This window comes from Leguminivora glycinivorella, chromosome 4 (genome assembly GCF_023078275.1).
Source record: "Leguminivora glycinivorella isolate SPB_JAAS2020 chromosome 4, LegGlyc_1.1, whole genome shotgun sequence".
Lineage (NCBI taxonomy): Eukaryota > Metazoa > Arthropoda > Insecta > Lepidoptera > Tortricidae > Leguminivora > Leguminivora glycinivorella.
This window is the reverse complement of record NC_062974.1, coordinates 11,089,344-11,106,730: the sequence shown is the minus strand read 5'-3', so window position 1 is coordinate 11,106,730 and position 17,387 is coordinate 11,089,344. Positions and strand designations below refer to the sequence as shown.

Genomic DNA, 17,387 nt, shown 5'->3' with positions numbered 1-17,387 from the left:
TTTAAAACAACCTTTGCGTAGTCTGTGGTATTAATATAGTTGTCAACTAAGGTACAGCGGGGTACAAATATAACTGGTCCATTTTTTCATGTTTTACAAAATGGATTAGTTACAATTGTCCCCCAGTCGAGATTTGCCCCGCTGTACCTTAAGCATTTTTGGTATCAGGATTAGGAAAGATCAAGACATTATTTTACGCGCATATTTTCGACTTTGGATGGAGGGTAGACGTGGACGACCGGACCGAACAGTATTCATTAAAACGTGGTTTATCGAATAGGTATTCTTTTATTTTTGAAAGCGAGAAGTGAACATCAAATTAATACTAAATACTATACGAAATTGAACCGAAAGTAAATAATTTGCAGCACACATCACATTACAACGAATCAATCTAGCGACATGCCAGCGTCGCCATCTTTTTTGTCGTTATTTTTCTCATCTTTCGGTTTGTCCTCGGACTTGTCTTCGGACTTGGATTCTGAAGTGGCGGAGGAGTTGTTCTCGAGGGCGCGGAAGAAGGCCTGCATGTCGCCGGTGTTGGCGGCCGAGGCGACTTCGGGCGAGAGACCGAACTGCGTCATCACGGGGCCCATCTGGCCTGAAGTCAGCGCTGAAGAGAACTGGTTCGCCGCCTGCAACCATAACAGTAGTATTATGATTACGAATGACGTATTCGAGCTGCGGATATATACCAAAAATAGGGGAAAGTAAATATCACGAAAAAATTGCTACAGGAGTCTAAAAACTTGCAACAGAGAAAAAAGAGTTTCCGAAATTGTCCAATTTGGAATTTTTGCAGTTTACTTATTTTATTAGAAACTTTCCGAAGGCGCATCAGCAACTCTGACGGCATCAATCAAAATATTTAACTTCTTTAAGTAACCTGGATCTAATTTACGAGTAGATTAATTATTCTTTGAGACTTGTATGATACTTAGTCCTTAATGATTTCAAAGTAAACAAGCCAGTGTACAATGCAATGAATGTCGGCGTGTTGCAGATGCTCTCATGTAGGTAGGTACGTACGTAGGTACCTATTTATACCTAGATTCATTTTTAGACAGATTTAGAAATGGTACTGTCAATAGAAAAGTCAATAAAAGCTATTTGTTCAAGGAAGCGTTTATCGGTGTCACTTTGACACTAATTAAATTACCTACTCAAGGATGTGAGGTTAGTGCAAAATGTTTAGCCAAAGATGTTAGATGATACGACAATAATAAGACATGAAAAACTTGAGAAAATGGAATTTAAAAACAATTGAAATTGATCTGTAAAATATTTGTGGCTTTTTTTATAATAATAAATAATAAAATTCTTTATTTCGAGTAACAGTATGACTCATAGTATTATGGTTAGTCTGCACTTAAGAGCTATGTTAGTACTTATTTTATTTACATTAATTTTCTACTAGACTACTAGGGCAATGTTTCTAGGAGCACGTAATTAGTATAGGTAGTTTCAACTCAGTTGAGGCCACGCACACTATAACACTGTCATGTAAAGACAACGAGATTTTGAAATTAGTGTTCTTACCGTGTACCGACTGCAGATTCAACAGTGAATTGCAAGAAAGACCAAAAAGTTTCTATTAACTATTTTGTTAAGAATTACGTCTATAGAACAATTTTCAAACAAAACAGAAAATAAAATATCTCGTATGTGATTAATTAATTGTCAGATTATGATTGTAACATTAATCGTAGAAATCAAAGATAATATGTAATAGATTGCCTTATTTTATCATCGTAGCTGTTAAAATGGTGTTTACCTATTTTTTCATTACTTATTAGCAGACATAGAAGTCGCGGTAGCAATAACGTCAATTAACATAGGGACATCCTTCCGATATAAAATATATCGATAGCTGAATACTTATTTGGAAGTGAAATTTCATAATGAGCTATAAAGTTCACCGGATAATACCATTACTGCTTTTAATACCATTAATGATAAGTATATCAATAAATAATAATGTTTTTCAAAAATATATTAATTGGTTTTTTTACATTCACTCACTCATTTCATTCATTCATTTTTTTGCAATCAGTACTAATCTTCATTTAGCTGTGTGTGTTATCATTCACTTCAACCTCCGTGGAATTACCTATAATATATATATTTTTTGCTGCTGTCGTGCACAGGTCTCGTACCTATAGATCAGTCAATGAATGCTCAAAAGGGGGTCTAGGTGGAATGGCCGAAAGCAGAAAGTTTCACTACGGGATGTTGTTAGGGGTAGTCAGGAGACATACATACTAAAAGTCCTCGGACTTTGGACGTGAGCTCGAAGAGGGGGGGATGAAAAAAGGTCCCATTTTTTGGTTTTTTGCTCATATTTCAAAAACTATGCGTCATACGAAATTTTGGTTTACTACACCTTGAAAGCTTATAAAATTCTCTATCACCTGTAGCAGCAAATTTAAACTGCTCAGTATTTTTTCATTTATTATAATTATTTAGTACATAGTTCTGTTAAAACAAACAAGATATTTTAGTTATTTGAGATAATAAAGGTACGCTGTGACAAAAAAGTGATTAAAATGCCACCAACAAAAGCGAAGAAGAAGGAAAACTGTTGTGACGGAAAGTTGATGGACGTTATTTTGAATTTACAAAGTACTGTTATTGAAATGAAACAAAAACTAAACAACACATATGATTTAATTAAATGTCAACAACAAGAACTTTCAACACATAAAGAGGTATACTCAAGAATGTTACAAAAATTAAATGAAAATCAAACTGACCTTGAAAATTCTGATACACAACAAGAAACGATACGAGCAATACAAAACTCCAGTCCGAAAACACTAAACTTCACCAATGACATTACACACAGAAGACAAGCACCGCCAACAGAGAATACTCCTCCCTCCAAACACGAGGTATCGTACAAGACGCCAACGGGCCCCGCAGATAGGTTGCCAGTGGAACTGCCCCGACTCCGGAACCGCACCCGTCGTAAGCTTCAATCAAGAGATCTCTCTGCTCAACCTTCGGCATCACCAGAGGATCCATCCTCTGTGCCATCTGTCAGAACAGCATCAGAACCAGCTGTTGCCCATCTTCACGTCCACAAATCCGTTGATCAGGAACTGAAGGTCCCCCGAAGAGCTTCGTCAGGTGAGAGTTCTGGGGGAGTAGCAGCACAAAAGGGAGAAAATTCTCTTGCGGCAGGCGCACTAGCTGCAGCATTCGCCCCGCCGGCGCCGCCCACCTCGTTAGAACCTTCAGCTACGTGCACTTCACTGACTCCTCCAAATGCTGCGTGTGCTCCATTGGCACCCCCGGTACCGACGTTCGTGGTTCCGGCGGAGCGGCGCGGCGTCGAGCTGCGAGCGGCTACGCCACGGTCTGTCAGCCTGCATGTCTTCAACCTGAACACGGAAACCAGCTGTGACGACGTCATTCACCACATCCAAACCAGCATCGGGGTCCAGGTAGATAGGTGCGAACAGCTGAAGGTCACGAGGGGTCACTACTCGTCCTTCAAAATCGATGTACCGGCGAATAAAGTAGGCATAGTCCGTAGCAACAAACACTGGCCAGCTGGTGTATCAATCAGGCACTTTAATAAAATCGAGCCAAAAAACGACATTGTCAGGAGCGGCGACCGACCGCCACATTAACAAAATCTTCATATTTTAAAATCATTCACCAAAACGTCAGGTCAATCTGCGGCAAAACTGCACTACTAGACTTGTTAGTAAACTCCGAAAATCCCGATATATTGGCCTGCAGTGAGACATGGTGTAAAAAATATGAAATCGATCGAGTTAGGTTATGTGGCTATCGGCTTGCAAATAGCTACTGCCGTGCGAATATCGAACATGGCGGCGTGGCGCTGTACACACGGGCAGATATTGAGTACCGCGAGCGGAAAGACTTACAAAGCCTGGCTATCGAATTTCATATCGAGTTCACTGCAATTGAAATTTGCAAAATAGGTTTAATAGTAATTGTTTTGTACCGGACTGGAAATGGAGACTTTGAAATTTACTTAGATAAATTAGAGTTACTATTGGATAAGATAATAAAAGAGAATAAAAGTTTCATTATAGTCGGCGACCAGAACGTTGATTTTATGACCGATAACGTAACGAGGCGGCGGGTGGACGAAATCTTAAAAACGTACGGGTGTAAAAACTGTGTGGAATTTCCGACCCGTGTGTCAACACACAGCTCGACCTGCATTGACTGCGGGCTGGTGCCGAGCGATTACCTGGGCGTCGAGGCCCGGCCGCTAGACACCCCGATCAGCGACCATAGCGCACAGGTGTTCACCCTACCTGTAATGCACCGACAAACAATTGAGCCTAACAAATCCGTTCAAAAACGACTATTTACTGACCAAGCATTAAGAGGGGGTCGTACGAAATCCTCGAAAAGTGCATTCGGCGTTTAACAAATGCTGCTCACATTTCTCAATAAAATGGAATAAAATAAATGTAGTTATTATCTTAAAGAGCGTGTCTACAACTTTTGACTATTCAGAATCTCTAATTATTAAAGGTATAATAAATAAACACACGCAAAGTTGACCTAAAATGAGAAAAACGTATGTCGCCGTTTAGTAAACTTTGTTAAAAAATTCAATACTTTAGTTATAACATTAAGTGATTCTAAAAGCCAGATAAATGGACTAGAAGTTTTGAGGTTTTTTATATTTTTCCTCTCAAAGGCAACAAAGAAATTTTACCTTAAATTTAAACTATCGTAAAATTTCCATACATTCGCCATTGCTGTCAGAATTCTCCTTTCGATTAGATGCCGTGAGCGGCTCATCGGAGGCAGACGTGTCGCCGGTCGCTCCGCGTTGACAATTAAATTTGACAAATATTTTGACAGAAAATGGTGTACGTACACGAAAAACCATACCAGTGTAAAACTGTGCTCAAAATAAATAGGGTAAATCAAATATGTCAGGTGGAGATCCAATCTCATTTAAAATTTAAATGTGCATGGCTTGTGCATAAAAAATAAATAAAAATATATCACATTATTAAAGAAAATAACGAACACAACCGAATGAGTATAAATGATTTCATTCTAGTTCGGTTAAATTGAAAAAAGTTTCATGTTTTGTTTTACTCATTGGAATACATTTTCATTACGCTGGTATTAACAGTACGTCATTTTAAAAATATATATGACAGTACCTACGTCAAATTTTGTCAACCAAACTTCACAGGTTGTATGTAAACAATTACAATTTAATTTATTCATACATATTCAGATACGTATTAATCGATTCTTATTTAGAATAGAAAAAAGGGGAATGCGAGCGGGTATAGGTATAGTGCTTCTGGTTCAAATTTAATTGTGTATATAAAAAAATGACTCAATTTCATTAAAGATTTGCTTTGTGCATACCGCGAACACGTAACCGTAAGTTGAAAACAATAATAATTATAAATCACCTAAATACATCGCTGTTTACAAAGCGCTTGTTTTGAATGGCACTTCTCCACTCAACTACTTAGACCAAATGTTCATGGAACACCAGCTGGTGACCAGCATAAATGACTATGAACAGCCGTGCAAAAATATCTGATTTTCTATAGGGGGCCATAAGTATACATGACGACAATTTGTGATGCTCCGTGACCGGCAAAAACATCGTCTCTCTTTCTAGCGTCTCGCGAGCGTATAGCGTCGGGCCAACTGTATGGAAAAAGACGCCGCGTCAGCGCGGCCATACAGTTGGCCCGACGCTACGATCGCAAGACGGTAGATGTGGGAGGGTCCTTATCCGCATACATATCTGATCGGGTCGCTTAAAAATATTTGATTCTTTATAAAAACCTAAATTACACTCTCACCCGCATAAATATCTATCCATTGTTAAAGCAAATATATATCTTACGGGCTAAAAATCATTAATATGTAATTAAAGTGCAATAATAAACCCTACCTGGTTGCCTTACAGCCGTAAATTGTATGAGGTGATTTGACAGTTCACAAAAACGGTATAGACTTGTGTCATTGGATATGTTTGTCTCATCTGTTCTTAAATTATGACAAGTAAACTTATTGCAAATCTAGTATCAGAAGCCTTTATACGTACAAGCTCTTATTCAACTTACCTTGTTAGTTATGTTAGTTTGAGTCAAAACGTAGAAGCTAAATTTGACCCACTTTCCGGTTTCCAATTGAGCTGAAATTTTGCACACATATGTAAATCAAGTGACAATGCAATATTATAGTATCATGGAGCTAATCTGATGATGGAGCAGAAAGGTGATCATAGGAACTCTGTTATGAAACGTCGTATCCCCATTGAGTCAGGGGTTTTTAGAAATGTCTCGGAGAGCAATAAATATTTTTTTTGCAAAAAAAACATTATAAATTGGGAGGTGTAATTTTTTATTATCTCTTACATAGCATTTAGAAGAAAAACCGACCAAGAGCGCGTCAGTGTAGGGTTCCGTAGTTTCCGACATTTTACATAATGACAATTTAATAAATACCGTAATTTGGGGTGAAAAGGGTTCCGGGGGTATATAATGTTATTATATTTCTTGACATATTCCTTCTATTTTCCGCAATCAAAGTAGGAAAATAATATATTATGTTTTTTTATTATTATTATTATTTGTGTTTAGGACAACAGCCGTAAATATTCAACTTACATAGGTATTTTTACATAGTCTTAGGCCAATAACAGTTATCTGTTGAGTGAAAAGTATTATACACAATATGTTACTAAAAAAAAATGTGTGAATATTTAAAATTACAGTGAAAATGTGCAAGCCACACATTTTTATTTACTGTTTCATGTCTGTCAAAGTTGACGTTCAAATTTATTGGATTTTTACTCATTTTAATCGTTCATTATCCTTTTGAATGTGTATACACTTCTAAAGTTTATGTATAACAGAAAATCATAAGACATATTTTCATTTTTATAATGGTTTTCATGAAGAAAGCGATGCAACTGTGTTGGGGAATTTTTACGGGATGAATAAATATCCGCGGCCTGAGGGGTGAATGGGATCAGGAATGGGGGGAATCGGGTCGCAAAGGGGGTGAATAGGTTTACGAAGGGGCTGATTAGGGTCGGAAGAGGGGTGAATTGGGATGTGTGGTCAATGCTTGTCACATTGTATAAAATATATATAACTTACTTAAAGTGGTATTTTTATGAATGACCTCTCTGTATATGGACGCAATTTATACGCCAATGTATTGCTTCGTAGTTAGACTGGGTGCCCTCTATTTCGCCTATCATTAATTCGCATAATTTGAATTCGCATAACAGATTTGGCATAACATTATTGTTCATAACATTGAATAAGCATAATATTAAAAATGCATAATTCTTATTTCGCATAACAATGAATCTGCATAATTGAAATTTGCATACTACTATTTCGTATAACTTTAATTATCCTAAAATGAATTGCCATACTTACTAACTGTATGGAGTAAGCGATTGGATCAATCAGGGGCTGATTTTCCAATTTCGAGCGCTCGATTTTGAGTGTTTAATTTTATACTGTCTCACTTATTAAGCATGAAAAAAATAGGGGTAAGTAAGATACATCGGGGCAAATCTCGAGTGGGGGGCAAATGTAACTGGTCAATTTCTTCCATGTTTTACAATGTTTGAATTGTTAAAAAAAAAACTGTTTATTTTTAAGAAACATACCTATATGCATTTATGAACTCAACTGCTAATCTTAAATTAAAAAGATTATTTGAGTTAAGGAGTCTTTATTTTATTTATACATTACTTATTAAGTTTTTTCGTTTTTTATAAGTGTTTTTCAGAAAATAGAGTGTCTACCAGTTATGTAGTAGGCGTGTTCAGTGGATACATGTAATAATGGAATAATAGAAATAGTGTAATAATGGAAATAAAAGTAGATATTTAGGTGTCCGTGCCTTCGCTTGAACCACTAATGAGATTAACACCTTCATAACTCGGCCCTAATCGAGTGAATTCCTCGACTAGTAGCGCCATCTGGCGCGCCAATCAAGTACTAGTGTCGCCCGGTTACCAGCGCTCGGCTGCTTTTTCCTCAGTACGCTTTTGTAACTCGGCCGAGCAACACGTTTACAAAAGCAAGTCTTAAAAAGTTCGAGAAATTTAAAACATCGAGAAGATTATGATTACTTCTAACTTCGTGATATTCCGCTCGGTGCCTTTGGCCCAGCGACGAGACGCAGTGACCTCCTGTAGGCTCCGTCATAAGTACGCGGATAGACATGCCTCACTCACGTGAGACTGACATGGCGTCGTCCCGTGAGACGACAGACATCGTCCCGTGAGACGACAGACGTCGTCCTGTGAGACGACAGACGTCGTCCTGTGAGACGACAGACGTCGTCCCGTGAGACGAAAGATATCGTCCCGTTAGACGATAGAGGTTGTCCTGTGAGACGACAGACGTCGTCCTGTGAAACGACAGATGTCGTCCCGTGAGACAACAGACGTCGTCCCGTGAGACGAAAGACGTCGTCCCGTGAGACGACAGGCGTCGTCCCGTGAGACGACATGACGTCGTCCAGTGAGATGACATGGCGTAGTCCCGTGAGACGACAAGCGTCGTCCCGTTAGACGGCATGGCGTCGTGCCGTGACACGACAGGCGTCGTCCAATGAGACGACATTGCATTGTCCCGCGAGACAACAGGGTTGTTCCTGTGTGGTGGCATGGAGACGATGAAGAAAATTGACAGCGATGGGACGCAGTGTAATCCTATGCACCGTCATAAAGAATATAAAGGACAAATGCTACGCTCACGTAAGACGAGACAGAGCGACGTCCCGTGAGACGACATAGGTTCGTCCCTTGAAAAGTCATAGCTTCGCCTCGTGAGGTGACAGGACACAAGAGATGTCTTGAAACGACAGATGAGGTCCCTTTAGATAACCTGGCCTATGAAAAGATAGGGCCCACGATCCAATAGGGCATCGCCTCGTGATATGACGAAGGAAATCATTCATTGTGCAGACATGATTCGTCATTAGAGATAACATGAATAAAGTTGTGCTGTGCGAAAAAGTACACTGTCATATAAATTGACAAGCGTCGCCCCGTAAAAGATTGAACTTTGCAGCGACTTGGAATTTGGATTTCGTTGCCCTATGCGATGATTTACGACATCCTGTGAGAACCCATTGGGTTATTACATGCTATGCACTAATTCACCTTTCGTGTCATGAGACGAGCGTTATGATCACGAGGCAAAATGTTGTATTTGTACTCGAATCTCAATGAGATTATGTCGCTTTAAGATCTACTTTGCGGTAATTAGATAGATAGATAGATAAAAACTTTATTGCATAAAAATATCATGACAAAAAAAATAATAATAATGAAGAACTATAAGAATTAGCACAACTCTTAACTAAACATACTTTGTATAAGGTATTTCTAAACATATATACTTCGTAGAAGGTCTTTCGAATCAGAACCACAGCGTACGTGTTAACCTGAGACATACACAATTACACAGTTTAGTCATTGTCTTATTAGACAAAAATCATCACGTGATGGGTTCCCATAAGTGGGGTCGTTTTAGACAGGTAAAGTGAACGACATCGGCGTCGTCTCAATTGCCTAATTAGCTAATACATAATCAGCGTGGTCACCTGACCAACAGATGAATGATTGTGAGGAATGTCCAAATTTCTCTCACTCGTGAATATCTGAACGGCCATAATGATGACGAATGTGTGATCCAATTACTGTAAAGCAACGCCGTTATTGCCAACCTAATTTGTCATGTCAACTTTTATAATGCTCGTCATGATAGAGGTTTATTACAATATAGCAGGTTTGACGTTGTGAAAATCCACTTCCACATCTAAAAACGTGTGGGTGGAGCTTCGGTAGCAATTAACTAGCACTTTGTTGCCAGATACTAAGCGAATTAAGAAATATACATAATAGTGATGCTAAACAGAATGAAAAACCACTTTATATTACAAAGCCCTTCTTGCCCAATCAGAAAGGGAGAGGGGGCGGTGAAAATACCAATGGGAAAAAGAAAATCCATTAATTTATGCTACTGTTTTACGCTATTCATAGAGTGCAGATTCTTCTAAATGAATGATTAGAGCTCTAGTCTCATCAACTCACGGGCGTCAATAATTGACGCATGGTCTTGGGTCTTGATACGGACTTTAGAAATGCAGAAGAACCACTCATGTACTTAGCAAATGTTGACTATTAGCTACAAAACAACTTACCGCAAACGAAAATTCATGTACTAGGCTCATTACTCTGTGAAACCTGGATATTAGTCTGTATTTCAGCAAACTTATAGCTGTCCGGCTGAAACGTCTAGTCGGACTAATGGCGGATAATGTTCCAGTATATGTTGTTCAGTATACCGAACTGACAAAAGTATCACTTCTGTAGCAATCGACCCAGTAGAGACTTCTGAACCAATTCATTTAGAAATAAAAAGCTACAGCTCGGAAAGTTTTCTAAGTACGATATATACATATATGTACTACAAATTGACCTCAAACTGCCGTTAATCGACCAACTAGACCAAGACTAACGTTAGCTAGACCAAGGTTACAGACAATCCTTGAAGAGGTTAATTACAAAGACAACAAACTCGTACCGGAAATCTGACTCCCAAATATATACGATATTTTGTGGATAGTTTGGCAGAATAACTTAAAGGATATGTTATTTAGCACAATAGAATTTTAGTATGCCTTGTTGCATTGTTACTCAGGACGGACTCTCGTCGTAAAAGGATTTGTCGGTTGTCCAGTTCGATGGCGTAATGTTACGAATCCTATGTTTCTATAAATAACTAACGAATTAGATTAAAGAGACGACCGAACAATATTCTCAAACTATTTACAGCGAAGAACTATGGCTTACATCTCTTGACCGAAGTAAATGAAGTTGGTCCTAAACTTAAACAACTACACAAAACAAAGCAAGAAACCGTGTTGGTAAATTGTATTCAAAGTGCTTATTTGTTGTTCATACTCATGTATGATATATCGAAAACACTTTAATCTTATTAAAACCAATAGGGCAATACATTTTCCGACGGAAGCCGATTTTCACAATTTGCTAAGGCACTCTTATGGATAAAATGTTGAAAGGTAGTCACTGAATGTGGAGGCCTGTTTCTGAAATGATAAATTAAACGGAAATTGAAGGATGAATCTCTTTCGATTTTAGACCACAGTTTCCTCTTACAAATAAAGAGGCGCTCGCATCCTAAAATTATCGCCCGCTACTGCGGTATTACTAACAGAAAGTTCCCGTTTATTTCATTTGACAAATGTTTTCTGGGGCCTAGAGAGATTAACAGAAGTTGCATATTTACAATTAACTTTTGGAACTCCATTAGCGCGTTGTAGGATCGGTACACATTTCCGCAGTTGCTTACTAAGCGCCATTTATTAGAATTTTGCGGCGCGACTATTTGTCAGTAACAGAGGAGACGCCACAACTTATTCAAAAAACGGTCCGTAAGGCCAGAGGACGAGTCCCAGTCCCAATTGAATTTAGTGTAAGGAACTAGAAATATGATGTTTATAACATTACTGTGCATAAGACTTAATTTAGAAGACTTCAGACTCCTAATATACCTGACATACAAGAATTTGTTAGGACACTCATAAAAGGGAGCGCAGATTCTAGGCAAAATGGGTTTCTAGTGGTAACAGAAAACTTAAAATTATTGCCGTTTAAATAGATATTGATGAACTATATTTATCAGAAGTAAGGTCTTGAGACCTAAATAAAAAATAAAATTGCTCAGCGCTTAAGGTACGCAGTAGGTACTTATAGCTACGATATTTTGACCTATTGGTCTCGAATGACAGGCAAGTGTAAATACCATTGTCATCGTCCGTGGCGCTACATGCTACAGCCGTGCGTACGTACGACTTTTAAGAAAATCCTAATTATATGCCATACGATAAATAAATAATTTTCATCTCGATATAATTGTAGAATCAGGTATTACCTTACATAACAGTTGCATCTTGTTTATGGGAAGTCCCGCTGCATATGGATTTTGGGAAATAAGCAAGAATACAGTAAATATTAACCCGTATGTTTATGTGTATACATCAGTTTATAAAGAACGTGAGACATTTATATTATTCGCACAAAAGAGCAATATAGAATATATTGCTTTGCAATTTGGTGATAAATTACGAAAGTGCTGAAAAGAAAACTATTTACTATCTTAAGCTGATGACTGAATTTTAATTATAAATGGGTAATCGTACATCATTAACCCTTATTTGAATAGTTATCTGTCGTCTTACATTCTTATTAGAATATCGAAATGGACTAAAGAGCCATAAGTCGTAATGTTTTAGAATTACTAGCTCACGAATCGTACAATTTTCCCTTTATAAATTCGGCTAGTCAGCACATAAGTCATAAAAATGATAAGCCTAAAAATATATGCATCACATATTCATAATTATTCAAACACAAATTAAATATTTCAAATATCGAAAAAAGCATACTAGCTAGACATAGTAAAAGACTAAATAAAGTTGACTAGTACAGTGTAGAGAGGATTCCCGCATTAACATTCATGTATATTCATGGAAGTATCAAAGTCAATTTAATTAGAAATAATTGCCTTCATTTGATCTTCGCCTAAGTATGTGTGACTCATTAGATCATTGATTCGTTTCAATCGCTTGTATCCCAAAGATTTTTGCTCAGTTGACCCATTTTAATTTAATAGGAAAAATTTACATAGTTTCCGTTCTCGTAAAGACTTTGAGTAGGAGCTTACCTTTTATTATATGGATCCTTAGCTAATCATGGCCATGGTATTATCAATTCAGTCAGAAGCCGAAAATGTATTATCATCTTATTTGCAGTTTTGCTACCAGTCCAGCAGTAACGCATACATTATCGTAATGTGGGTATACATTACAAATTAACATATGATAGCGTGCAATTTCTCCCAACTCAAGCGTCCATTTCAATTGTTTTGGGCAAATGTATATTTCATATACAGAATTCATAACACATTATGCATTGGGAAATGTTGACATTTGGCAGTGGGCTATGTAAGACAATGTTTAAGCTATGTCAATATTGCTTATTACTCAGTATACTAACAATAATATGTGCATATTGAGAGATACATATAGGCGCATTACTTATGGTACAGTAATCAATTTACATGAAAAATAAAAATTTCAACATAATGTCATAATGCTCACGGCAGTGCTATGATATAATTGTGTATTATAGTTACATGATATAATTATAGTTATCTTAAGCAGAAGAAGACTAGTATCTTGGTGAATTTATAAGACAAAAAACATGTATATGATCTTGTTCTGACTAAGGACTGTTGTAAGGGAAACGTGAGACAAATTTTGCCGACGTTGATGTAACACCCATTGATGAAGGGAAGCTCTTCAGAGTTTGGGTTGCTACAGATATTTTCTCACAAAAATGTTAATGAAATAACAGGTTTTATTTCCGTAAATATTGTAATACCGATCTATTAACTACTGGCTTCCTGTCGGTTTTATGTTATATATAAATTAAGTGTTTCACCACCATCATAGAGTCATAATGGATAACTGTGCTGTGCTGTCAGTTTCAACTCATGAAATCTTAGTAGCTAAATTTTGAAACATACCTTTGTATGCCTTCTTATTTCTTATTATGACATTTCTGTATAAATAAAGTATATCAGTCACAGTACGCCCTAACCAGCGCCGGCAGAGGTTTAAACACGTCTCATTAGTGGTTCAAGCGAAGGCACGGACACCTAAATAGAACCGTTTTTCCCCCGAAGGGTAAAAAACGGATATTTAGGTTCCTGCCGAAGCTTGAACCACCCTTAAGGGCCTTGCCGGCTAAAGGTACTGAGGAAAAAGCAGCCGAGCGCTGGTAACCGGGCGACACTAGTACTTGATTGGCGCGCCAGATGGCGCTACTAGTCGAGGAATTCACTCGATTAGGGCCGAGTTATGAAGGTGTTAATCTCATTAGTGGTTCAAGCTTCGGCAGGAACCTAAATATCCGTTTTTTACCCTTCGGGGGAAAAACGGTTCTATTTTGTAGTTATACCAAATGTTAATTATGTCATATGAGTGATTATATCCTTTAAATATATACCAAATGTTGTTATATCAAATGTTACTATACCAAAAAAAGTTATACCAAACATTACACACCCCGTAGCGAGTGGTTCAAAAAGTGGAATCTTGAGCGTTGCGAGGGTTTCAAGGCACATTAACCTTCGTACGGCACGTTAAACATTGCCACCGAGTTTGAAACACAAAATTTTTCACCACCCCAACACGAACAAAATACTGACTATAAAACATCAAACTAAATCAAATCCATCGATTTCTTCAATATTTATGATTCAAAATCATCATTTATAGGTAAAATTCTTAGAATTCTTAACTCTCTTCTAACTCTTAAATAGCTTAAAACATCAAGTTAAAATTTGTATGAAATTACTTTGCACTCTTGTGGATAAAATGCAATTTTGCTATCTGTTTTCGAACGGAAAAGTAAGCCGTTACCCGTTAGTGTGGTGAAAATATAATTTTCTTGTATGCCATTTAAACATTCTACTAAACAAAGTTATGCTTATTATACTTATACCAATTCATCGTTATAACAATTTACATTATGCGAATTAGCATTATACGAAATCTGTTATGCGAAATAATGATATGCGTATTAAACGTTATGCGTAATAAACGGTATGCCATTTCATATTAGGAGTATTCAGTTATGCGAATTAATATAGACCCAGTTAGACTAGATACAAGAAATTAACACTTAGAAATGTTAATCACACTTCTGTCTACCTCCACGTTTCTACTTAAGTCCGCAAAAATCACCCATGGTTGCTATAATATAGACGGATTACTTTAAAATAAAAATCATAAGTATGAAACTATACAACTAGGGAAGAAATAAAATTATTTTATTGAATCATTTTTGATTTGTTCTTTTTCAAGTTTATATAAATAATAAATTTTCAATTCGCTCAAAGGTTGGAAGAGATCCCTTATAGGGATAAGTTCGCCTTTGTACATCATAACTTTACTGTATTTTTATGTCCTAACTTGTCTTATGTACAATAAAGTGTTCACATACATACATACATATATTGAAATAGATATCATACACGAAAGAAAAAACGACAAGGCCCACGGTGGCTGAGCCGGGAATCGAACCCGGGTCTTCAGCTTACGCAGCTAACGTTATTACCACTAGGCCACCAGGCCAGGTTAAAAAAACCGGCCAAATGAGAATCTATTTTCGCACAATTGTTAAACTAAATTATTTTTACTAGCTACCTCCAAAATACCAAATAAAATTGGGCTACATAGTACATCGTTTTCTGAAGATTTTGGGTTCATGGGGTCGGAATGGGTATACCTAACGTAATTTATGGTGAATAGGGCCAAAACCGACTGATGAACGTCGATAGCAATTTTTTTATATGTGCCATGCTAATTTTTTACACAAAAAATCTTCCGGCAGTGTGAACTTCGGTTTGTCTTTGAAAATATGTCGTTTTATTTAGTAATTTTCGCTCACCCTAACGTTGGAGTGAATAGGGTCGGGATGGGGGTGAATAGGGAAAAGGGTTGACTCTTTCGGATTGCGAACAAAATATGACCTGTCACGAGCAAATTATATTTATTTTAACAAAAAATAAGGATTTAATATGTTATGAGTGGTCGGTAATGAAATCTACATATATTATGATAACCCTTAACCAACCTTTATAGTTAGATGGTGCTCTGACGCGGTGAATAAGTAAGTATGGTCGTGGGCAGTGCGGATGTCAAAATATAAGCATAGTTTGTCGCTATTTTTCATGTTTAAATAAACTTCTAAACTAACGTAGTGGGTATTAAAGTAAAAGGTTCACAGTGAATATTAGGTTGCCAGAAATGTGTTCAGCTATACCATTGTATTGAATTTTGTATCATAAAGTCAAACTAGGTATTTACTACTAATGATTTACTCTGTGGGGTGTCTTTGATCACTTGCATGGGGTAACATTGACCATAATGACACATAGTTAATTATTGTCTGATTTTGTCACGGTACTTGTTGAGGCTGATAATTTGATCGCTTCTTGTGATAAATATTGAAATAATTGCAAATAAAGTTGGATGTCAGTTTATGTTCGATCACATCGTTTTTTTTCTGCGTACATTATTTTATTTATTTATTCCTTATTGCACATAAAAAAATAAGTACAAATGGTGGACATAATACCTTAAGGCATTCTCTACCAGTCAACCACTGGGTTAAAAAGAAACATTTCATACGTGCAGGCATCGTGACAGAAAACAATAATCCTGATATCACTTATTTTGTTACCTTTTTAAATTTTTAGCAGGAAAAGACTAAAAAAGTTGATGGTCCCATTTTTTTTTCCTTAGTTACGTTACGTTGACCAATTTTGGAATTTATACTTCTCTAACTCCTACATTTAATGGGTAAAAATACCCATTAAATGTAGAAGCTAGAGAAGTTTAAATTCCCAAATTGGTCAATGTAACCCTAGTTTACGGTAGACACCGTCAACCTATTCTAATAATTCTCTTTTTATTTGAAAGAAAATTCGTTACGATAATATGCATATAAAATATGCAATCTAAGATAAAAAATACTTTTCATATAGTTACAAACTTAGTTCAGATTTTTTTTGTACAACTTTTAAAAATTGTTCTACCTATCAAGTTCAAAATAATTTTCCTAGAAAGTCTTTTTTCTACTCCCGAACTACATATTATTCGTCATTTACAGGGTCATGTAAAGATCTTTAAAACCCTACATAAAAGTCTATTCCCCAAAGCCAGTGTCCGCCGGCTTTCCGCGCATGCGCGCAGTATCGAAAAAATTGAAAACGCATTGTTTGGCTCTGTAACCATGGCAACGCCTTATAACGATACGGCGCGCGTGCGCGGAAGGCTTTGGGCAGCTGAGCTGACAGTGCAAACCTTTGCGTCAAAATACAGGAAACAGTGTGAATTTCACGAAAGTTATTCAAGAAACCTATTAAAAACTAAGTGCATGGTCGTAAAAAAAGTATTGTATGCACCGGTGTTTAACTGAGTCAAAAAATACTCGTGGCGTCTTAATAACAATTTTCGGCTTCGCCTCAAATTGTTACCCATGCCACTCGTCTTTTTTGATCTCCTTTAAACGCCTGTTGCATAAAATACTATTTAAAGTTCTGCTTTTGAGATTTTTTCATATTTGAGAAAACAGCCCTTATGGCCTGAAATACGGCATACGGCAGTGATATTGACATATGCTTTTTCGTATTTTGATGGTATTTTGACTGCACTGTATTTTTTGCCATGCTAATTTGAACCTTATCTCTGAGCGATGTTTTTTAATTTTCAGTTACATCACAGATGTG

At 37.0% G+C, this 17,387-nt stretch overlaps 1 protein-coding gene across 1 annotated transcript in view; it reads right to left on the bottom strand.

Annotated features, from left to right (window-relative positions):
• Positions 1–268: 268 nt before the first annotated feature.
• Positions 269–17,387, bottom strand: part of LOC125225194 (proteasomal ubiquitin receptor ADRM1) — a 33,184-nt gene continuing 16,065 nt past the window's right edge. The window contains exon 7 of the mRNA XM_048128788.1: positions 269–635. Within this exon, the coding sequence (XP_047984745.1) occupies positions 390–635 (246 nt within the window). The 3' untranslated portion in view covers positions 269–389. The remainder of the gene's footprint in view (positions 636–17,387) is intronic.